This window comes from Thermobia domestica, chromosome 9 (genome assembly GCF_964235325.1).
Source record: "Thermobia domestica chromosome 9, izTheDome1.hap1.1, whole genome shotgun sequence".
Lineage (NCBI taxonomy): Eukaryota > Metazoa > Arthropoda > Insecta > Zygentoma > Lepismatidae > Thermobia > Thermobia domestica.
The window spans coordinates 2,705,599-2,715,374 of record NC_137462.1 but is presented as its reverse complement, the minus strand read 5'-3'; the positions used below and the strand labels follow the sequence as shown (position 1 = coordinate 2,715,374).

The following is a 9,776-nucleotide window of genomic DNA, read 5'->3' as shown; positions in this document are numbered from 1 at the left end:
CTATACACCCACATACACTTACACTTTGTTTTACATTTACACGTACATACATCCCCTTTTTTTAATACTGTTTCTTTTATCATTTTACACTTCCCACTTTTCTCTACCGTTTTGTCTTGTTCAAATTGGCTTTCAGCCCTCTTTTACTGTCAGCTTCTTTCTCGCTTTAGATCTTTCCCTGACTTCAACCTTTTCCCGATTTTGTCCTTTCTTCGCAATTGTGTCCTGTATTTTAATCAATTTTGATTCTGAATTATAAATCCTCCGTGTGACGTACACATAAGACAATTGTGTCCTGTATTTTATTCAATTTTGTTTCTGAATCATAAATCCTCCATGTGAGGTAGAAATAAGACAATTTTTAATCTTAGCACACTTGACTAGCGATCTGAGGCGACCACCTATTTGACCGGTAATGGTCCCTGATATGAAAAAAAGAAGAATATAACTCACAATATGTGAACTATGAAGAAGAAGAAGAAAAATTGAAGTACAATACCGCTTAGCTTGAAAATCAGGCATCCATGTATTTACGTTAGAAAATATAGTTAGGATGTATTTCGTTTTAAAAAAGAAAACTGTTTATTGTTAAGGATTTGGCAGTACCATGGTTAGATTCAAAAATCGGTAAGTTAAACATTCAATTTTTTTTATCCAAATAGTAAAAGAATTTCAGGATAAAATCCATTGTAGTGCAGTAATTTGATCAGATTATAAAACCGAATACTATAATGCAATCGTATCTCTTGGTCGAACTGATTTTAAATATACCTTGAGTCATCATTTGATCACAGGGAAGATAACAAGATATTGTTATTTTCTCTGTGATTTGATGTAAGTCGACCAAGGAGGTTGTATATGTCGTGCAGGTTTCCAATATGAATGCAACATAAAATGAAATTATAGGTAAGCCTTCCCGTTATGGGTGTCCGGAATGTCAAATAAATGAAACAGTTTTCAATGTTCTATTAATTATTTGCTTTTATATTAACGTCCCGGATTGCATTTGGAATCTCCCCCAGCTTGTTTCATGACGTTTTGAATATAGTATACAATAGTTCTCGTCATTTCCCGGGGTCTCACGAAGTAGTATCCACGCTCATAAAAGATAAGGAGGTACTGTTGTATAGTATTACCTTATTTTTGAAAGTTTACTTTCGATTCCCACGATGGTGGCACTTTGCGGCTGGACTGTCGATCTTATTCATGTACAGGGGCGCCGTATACTTTTGCTCCGGACGCTGATACGGCACGACACTGCTGCGGGGCTTCAAATCCCTTTCGCTCGCTCAGCTATATTTTGTGAAGGAAGTAAATTGGAGATTTATATGCGCAAGGTGGGGGAAGAACTAAAAAATACGCCATATCCTTCGGAATAATTGCTGAAAAATTAATTCTCCTCATTAGCCTCCAGACTGGCCGATGTAACTTTACCCAACTCCATGTGGATGAAATTCAAGGGAAGGGCTTGTGTATAGCCCGCTCCCCCCAGTTCTTTGTCACCGGAACTGGAAGAGTGAGTACTACTACTACTTATATCGAGAACAGAACCCAACCAACCCCTGCGGGGCTTCTAACCCGTTCCTACTACTATTGCTACTAACTACCACCACTACTACTACTATTGCTACTAACTACTACTACTACTGCTACTATTACTACTACCGCTACTAAAGCTACTACTACTACTTATACTAAAGCTTTCTTACCCCAAGATTTACATCTTAAATCTTTATAACATGCGATTCCGATTCATTATGAACTAGTATGAATCGTTAGAATCACTATGATTCGTTAAAAATCACTGGGGGGAGCGGGCTATACTCAATCCCATTTGGCTATCACAGTATTGCGGAGCAAGCGTTAGCGAGTGAAGGCGGGTTAGAGCCACGCAGGGTACGTTGTTTTTTGTCTTTATTATTGCTCAATGGGAAGATGGACCAGTAACCTAAAACCTTGCCGAAATTCAATGAGACCACTATACCTAATTTATAAAATACGAGTGTCTGGATGTATGGAATAAAAAGTACGAATGCTATATAACCGAAACTGGTAGGCTCACAAAATAATGTGTAAATATTTTCGAAGGGAACGGGCGCGTCAACGTGGTGAGTATAGTGAGAATTCTTGTGTTTTCGCAATGATGCCAGTGTTAATACACTTGTATTGGTTTCACAGTAATAACGCTACGTAAAAGGAAAAAAATGTAGTTTTTACGCATTGTGCAGAAATGTCGCACCGGTGGAAAATATCTAGTGCAGAGGTATTTTATGTTCACTTACTTATTTTTATCTTGATAATTTATTTACACTCTAACCCTGTGTTTGGAAAGGGATAGTTTAGGATTGGGAAGGCTAAAATTATGTGAAAAAACACAATGTTTAGTGATAAAGGAGTTGATGTTCCGGAACGGAAATTACTATGCAAAGGGAAAGAACGCATAGACAGATGTTTTCAAAAGCCGTGACCGACCTCTGCTAACCATGAATGTAAATACTAATCTAACCTGACCTGAACCATCAAAAAATACAGAAAATATGGCGAAGAAGTACGAATTTTCACCAAAAAATTCTGGCCCTGCAAATCTAAAATCATGCCCTTGAAAATCTAAAATATAGCTGTATTACGTAGTATTGCTGCTGCCCCCCCCCCCCCCCAAAAAAATGTTCGTTATAAACACGTCTTTTCATGCAGAATGTTGGTATTGAATTTTACGTATAAACTTTGCACAATGTAGTGTGCTTAAGCTTGACCAGCACCATGCCTTATTTACTGTCTCCACTTGTTTCATTTCCATCCTTCGCTTGTAACTGTTAGTCACAAATATTTATTATTTTCATTTAATTTTTGCTTTCCCCGGAGATATACGTGTACATCTATCTTGTATTACTGTTGTAAGCTATGCACCATTGACGGCATTAGTGTGGTATCCTCGAAAAATAGTTCATATTGTTTGGTTTATCCATCGGAATACTAGGTTGTGACTGGCTCATTTGATAGTAATTATTCGAAGTATAGTGTTGGCGTATGACAAAAAACTAGCACATAGGACACGAACGAACTTGTGCTAGGTTTTCACTTAAAAGCACGAATGCTATCTGACGAGGGAGGGGATGCTTCCCTATGAAGCAAGCGCGTCAGCGGCGGTGGGTATACGCATAAACAAGAATAGTGTAAAAACACTTTATATGTCATAAGATGCATGACGTATATGTTTTACACCTTTGATGGGATACTGAATGCCATGCAAAAAAGTAGCAAAATGTAGTAAATTATGTTAGATGAATTTGGTTTGATTAGATGTTCCTCTTCTTTTCTCTAGTTTCAATCGTTTGTACATTTACGGAAAATTGTTCGCCTGTTTAGTAGATAATGCCTTTCACACACTTTCAACAATTGACACTTTTTATTTTTGTATAACGTGATAAAATTCTGACACGATATGTGACAATCCTGTCATTTATGCATCTTTCCACACTAGCTTCCCCATAAATCATAAAAATGTACCTTTACGAAAATAGTCTGTTCCGCCTCCTTATATAGTGTAATTCTTAACTTTGAATATTAACCTCATATTACGTTCACTCACTTTTCCTCACAAACCAATATAAATACTCCAATTCATCTGGTAAATTTTCTAAAATTGGTCCGATGGTACAGCAGTTAATCCCTATTGACAAATAAAACAATAACTCTCTACGTGTGTGCTGCAGTAATGGAGGGAAATAATAAATATGGAGGAGATAAACTAATAAGAAGGAATTGCACCTGAACGAAATGCTGTGTAGTGGGGCAAAATTTTCTGTGCTATCCCATATTATTGGGTCTATAACATCCACCTAAGTAATATTACTGACTTTAACAGTAGGATTGTACAAATATTCAAAACATATCGGGATCTTACCTCTTACGTCTATAGTAAAGTAGAAGTAAAATGGCAAGTATGCTCTTTACCACATGGTATTCCATAAGAAAGACATGATGCAGTGAAGTATTATATAAAGGCAATGTATAGTGTTGCCACATGTATGGGATATGTTTTTATGCCATATAAAGTGCTTTTCCGGTATGGATATACCCATCGTCGCTCTCTACGAACCTTCCACTCATTCTAGTTTCCCTGCTACACTCCTGCTTTGACTCGGTTAAATAGCATTCGTACTTTTTTAGTGGTCATCTAGCACAAGTTGGTTTGCTGTTTTTAAGTTAATTTCATGTTTTTGCTCCAGTTTTTATGCCATATGCGCATACGCTGTAGTTATGCTCAGCCCTCGTAAGGTAAAATTCTCCCATTAACGCAACTCTTCCCATAAGAAACAGTTTCTAAAGCAGTATGAATACATTTCCTGCTGAGAGAAATTTCATATTTCATGGTATCCCCTTGTATGTTGACCTAATACATTAAAGAAATATTTTCATATGCGATTTGTAATTTTTATATCTCAGTACTCGGCGTCGGGATATGGCGCCTCTTCCGCCCATTTCTTTGGAACTGCAATCAGACATTGGTCCTTCAGGTTAGGGGCAGTGCTGGCACACCATTTGAAACTTGCGATCGAGCAAAGTACAAAGAAAAGCCTCGGATATGGACTGCTTTCTCTGAACGCCAACCTCGCTGTGGTCTCTCTTTCTTTCTGTGCAATTGGGGTTTGTGGTTTGGAAGACCCATGCATCCGGAGCCATGGTACGCAGAAGAGAAGCGCATGCACACCAAGTAGGACTGGTTGGTGTTAGTCTTTGGAGGTGGATGGTCTGTGGACGTCTTTCTCCATCTGTGATGCAATGCACCCATTTTGGCCGGCTGTTTATATTGACCGTTGTCCAAGTCTCTGAAAATATTTTAAAAATACAACAAAATCTATTAAAACATAATAAAAGCAAATAATAATAATAATAAAAACACTGAAAGATAAAGAAAATCCATGTACTTTGTTTTCTTGTGGGCTGGTGGGATCTATCGTTTAATTCGACAGGTTGTCTTAGTTCCATTTTTTTTGGGGGGGGGCATGTTTGTATCGACTTTTTTTTTTTTGTTTGTAACTCCATTCCCCTTGACTGCGTCGCCCCACACTGATCCTACTAGGGGTGGACGGTTCCTGGAAACGTAAACCGCGGTTTCGGTTTGTTACTTAAACCGGTTTGGAACGGTTAACAGAAACCGAACTGTAATACAAATTGTTAAATTTCTGGTAGTTTTAGTACTCATAAAATAGTATAACTGTAATATTTCCATTGTGCGACTCTTCACACTAGAACATAATTTAGTACTATTAAATTAAAGTAGTTCCCAATTCCCAAGTAATTGTCGCATCTATCCTAAATCTGCATATGCTGTAAAGTTGTCTTCCAACTGATATTAAGAATTTTATTTCAATTTCCAAAGCATCATTAAAAGTACCTACACAGTATAAACCCTCAATTGTTTCAGTAATATCGAAATAATTTTACATCTGAATAAAGTTATACCGAAAACATAACATTACACACTTATTGTAATCTCAGGTTGGACTGTCCCTGATAACGCAAACTGCATTTCCATCGATTTCGAATATTGAACAGAAACTAAACAAAATAGTCCACAAATATGGTCCAACAGTTCTTAAACCGAACCGAACCATTCTACAAACCGAAGCTAACTGTTCCGAAACCGAACCGAATCGTTCCCGAACCTTAACCGGTTGACCGGTTTTTGGAACACCCCTAGATCCTACGGAATGGCCAGGTGAGTAGCGTAAGTTGTCGCAGTACTTCCGAGTGTGAAGTTGCGGCGTTCACAAACATTTTATCTTTATAAATGTATATTTAATACCAACTTTTTATGGGTACTAGCACCTTAAAATTGGGTCCGGGCTCGCCCTCTCATAAAAAGCCCAAACCACATGAGAGCGAGACAAACTCTTGAGTTGTAAATAATGTGGAAAAGACAAGTACCTTGATGCCTGTAGTCTGATGTCTTGGAATTAAAGATTAAGATGCTGATAGTGCCAATGCTAAAGCAAATCGTCCAACTACTAGTTCCCTTTCTTCATTAATGAAAAATCTTACAAGCACTTTCTTCCATAGACAGAACTGGAGCTTCCGGCAGGACAGAGCCCTAGCACACAACGCACGGACATCACAGCAGTGGCTGGAGGCAGATGTTCCGAACTTCATTTTCACTTCAGATTGGCTTTCTGCAACTCAGGACTTAAGCCCTTTGGACTACAAATCGTGGTGCATGCCTCAGGAGATATTTTACAAGAAGAGACATCCCAATATTGAATGTTTAAAGCAGTCTCTTCGAAAGGCAGATACAGATTTTCCAGTTGATGTGCTGCGTAATGCAATTGATGAGTGGCCACAAAGACTTAAGGACTGTATGCATGCTAATGGTGATTTTGGTTCATAATGCATCCATGTAGCTCATGTTATTCGGATATTAAAATAACTTTAACCATTTTGTGTGAATGCACTTAAAACTTTGCTACAGTATTTGTGGTAACAGTGGATATATATTCTTAAAATTTCCATACAAAAATGCTGTTATATCATGTCGGGACTTCGTTTTTTTATAACAATCCCTCAGGAAATGGAAGAAACTCTTAGGTTTAAACACGTACTTTGTAGTCAAAACAGAAAGTGTAGGGTGCCTCGTTTTGCAATGTTTCCATTATTCTAACTTATCGTTTGACCATTTCATATCGTTGTTGCTTTTTTAATGAGTGTAAAGCAGAAGTTACTTCTTTTCCACTGGTCCTATTTGAATATCGATATTCTAACACGAATTTCGACCTTAAACTTTAAAAAGGAGAAGATCAGAATTCGAACTTCAGTTTTTAAAACCGAACAGCGAAAATCGATTTTGAAACAACAAACTGAATTTCGTTTTTAAAAATTTTTTTTTTTGTTTGTTTGTTTTAACATTTGCGAACATTTGTTTAAAAACGATTTGGACAGAACAAGTTTCAACAAACGTTTGTAGATAAACCAGGGCCAGCCGAATTATTGTTTGGAAAATTAATTTAAGTGCATTTGGGTAGTCGAGTGTAATTTTCATTCAATTTTATTCGTGTGAAAGAAATCCTAAAAGGTACTCAGAATCAGACTATATTTAAAAAAGCAAACTTTGGGAAGAAATTTAAATTAAGACGAAACAATTAAAATATAAAAGAAAGAGAGATCAAATTAATAACTGAAAAGGAATTCTAAATTTGTGAATCAAATTAAAGAGTGAAATTAAACGAATGGTGGTTACAATCTCTTACTGTCATGAATGACAATATTGTATTGATGACCCAAATGATTTACAGAGGAAGTGGTCATGTGGAAAGTAAGTCAGTAGTATAGTGGATATCTTTTGTAAGAATGTAGTCATTTAACTGAAGACATTTAATAATATTGATACGTTATGTAAGCTTAATTAGATAAGATATAATTTATAAACTTGTTCAATATTGAATATTCAAGTATAAAAATCCGTCTGTCACTTTAGAGACCTCCCAAAATCATGTTACGTGCAAATAGACAGTTTAAGTTTTCTATTATTATACTTTACGTGCTGCAGGTGAAGTTTAGCTTTGACCAGTCACTGGTCTTTCTTTCTGTATTTGAAATATTTGCGTTCATGGAAACTTCTTGGAGGCTCCTCCATTGAAAGATTTGATGCAGGATGATTTTTCGGTTGAAAACCTGGTCATTTTATATGAATTATTGTCCTTTGTTTCAACTATTTTTCCTTTCTAATTTGCTAAAAGTCATTATTGTTGTATTTTAAAGCTTACAAAATCTTAGGAAAGTCCTAATGACAAAAAATATTGTTATTATCAAACGATGCGAAAATACGAAGTATTTTGAAGTCTAATTCGCTTCATGGTTTGCTTTCAATTCTTCATGATTTTATCCGAAATGTTAATTACTTTTATTTACAAACAAATACTATATTACCAAAGGTGCTTTTTGACTATTTGAAAACGCCTTGCTTCTGCTTCCAACGATTTCAAAAAAATTACATATCCTGTCCTTGTGATTTCAAAAATAATGATACGCATGTATACGAAATTGAAGACATTACAAAAATATTCGTTCAGTTTCACCCACAGAATTACCAATATGATTTTCATGAATAAAATTAATGATGATTCTTTTATTTTTTTCACTTATAATTCGCGATTTTATTACAATTATTTTGTGTCGTTGGGTTTAAAACCACCAAGTTCCAATAAAGGTTCATTAATATTGTAGGTATCATAGTGTTTGCACTAATATCCCTTCCGTAATTGTAAATTCCAGTTACATCGTCTGTGAAGTAAATCCAACGAGGAAGCCTTCTGACGTACCTTTCCGTATCCATGCGTCAGCTTTCTATAGATCTCTTCTTGCAACAGTCCAGCAGCTTCATGGGGACTTTGGTGTCGCGGCTGTCAGAGGAGGCTTCGCAGGTTGGTAATTAAGCGCCTTGTACACTTTTATTCTTTCATGCCATGGTTATGTAATTAGGATTTAGGTAAAATTAGATTATTGGCAGTTTAATCATGCTCATACTGTTTATTTTATTTGTTTAGTTCAAAGAGTTTAACGCTGTTTTATTCATTCATTTATTTCTTTATTTAACGATCACCAGATACATCTCAGAGACCATTTTATACTGGATATCTAACAACAACAGTAAGAATGGGAAGGTATCGGCGAGGGCCTGTTTAGTAGGTACCATAACGACATTTGCCTGGTAGAACTGAAGGAAACCCTGGAAAACCCCAGTCAGGATGGTCGGCAGCGGGAATGGAACCCACGACCTCCCAAATGCGAAGCCAACACTCTACCACTTGAGCTACTTCGCTCGGTTTTATTAGTTAACTGCAGTTTAGCGTTCCTTTTCCTATGATTAATGATTTACTGCGCCACTACTTGGGCTTCTTTTTCCCCTATATAGAGATCGAACTCAGGATCACGTGTGTACTTGTAATTTTAAGGGTGCTCATTAGTTTTTTATTTATTTATTTATTTATTTATTTATTTATTTATTCATTCATTTCGTGTCAAGCTATCGAAAAGACTGATATCCTGAAATTAGTGCGCAGTTTAGTTATATATATAAAGAGTGAAAAAATTCACAACTGGTCCGGGTCCATTCCCCGAAAATCAGTTGAGCGTTCACCTGTGGTGCATGGGGTCCTTAGTTCGATCTCAGATCGCACCAAGTGAGCTTTCTGGTAGAGAAACGCCGTATGCGTTTTTTCTCGGGGTTCTTCCTTTTCCTCCCACTTTCTTCATTCCACTATTTCATTCATTTCTCATCATCATCGTCTCCTTTAGCTTAGCCAGCATAACTCTTGGACGTAAAACTTAAAGATGCCATTTCATTTCATTTTTCCATTCCGTATGCCTACGGCGGCCACATTTTCAATATGGCGTGTAACAAATCATGACAAAATCACGTTGTATGCGAAATACAGTATCTTACAAATGAAAAGGTGGACAGATATGTACTTATGATGAAGAAAAAAAAAGATGAAATAAAAATCCTGGAGATTCATAGTTGGCAGGTATGCAAACTAACTTTTGAAAGTTACGTATAAAAGGATGTCAAAATACAGGGTAATGGCATGTATTTCTTGTACCTATAACACATACAATACGTGAAAATGGAATTAAATACGACTAGAGCAGTAAAATGCCATGTTACTAACAAAGCACGAATAAAAAACACGTGTGATAGTCTAATAACGGTGCGTTTATAACAGAAATTCGTTGCATAAATTTTTCTGTAAAACGTTAGCTTCTTCCTGTGGATGTCAATT

The 9,776-nt window shown here is 36.4% G+C and overlaps 1 protein-coding gene across 1 annotated transcript in view; it reads left to right on the top strand.

Annotated features, from left to right (window-relative positions):
• The first annotated feature begins 447 nt into the window (after window positions 1–447).
• The window catches only part of Pop5 (POP5 ribonuclease P/MRP subunit), a 33,275-nt gene continuing 23,946 nt past the window's right edge, over window positions 448–9,776 (top strand). The window contains exons 1-2 of the mRNA XM_081770439.1: window positions 448–627; window positions 8,269–8,417. Of these exons, the coding sequence (XP_081626565.1) occupies window positions 608–627; window positions 8,269–8,417 (169 nt within the window). The 5' untranslated portion in view covers window positions 448–607. The remainder of the gene's footprint in view (window positions 628–8,268; window positions 8,418–9,776) is intronic.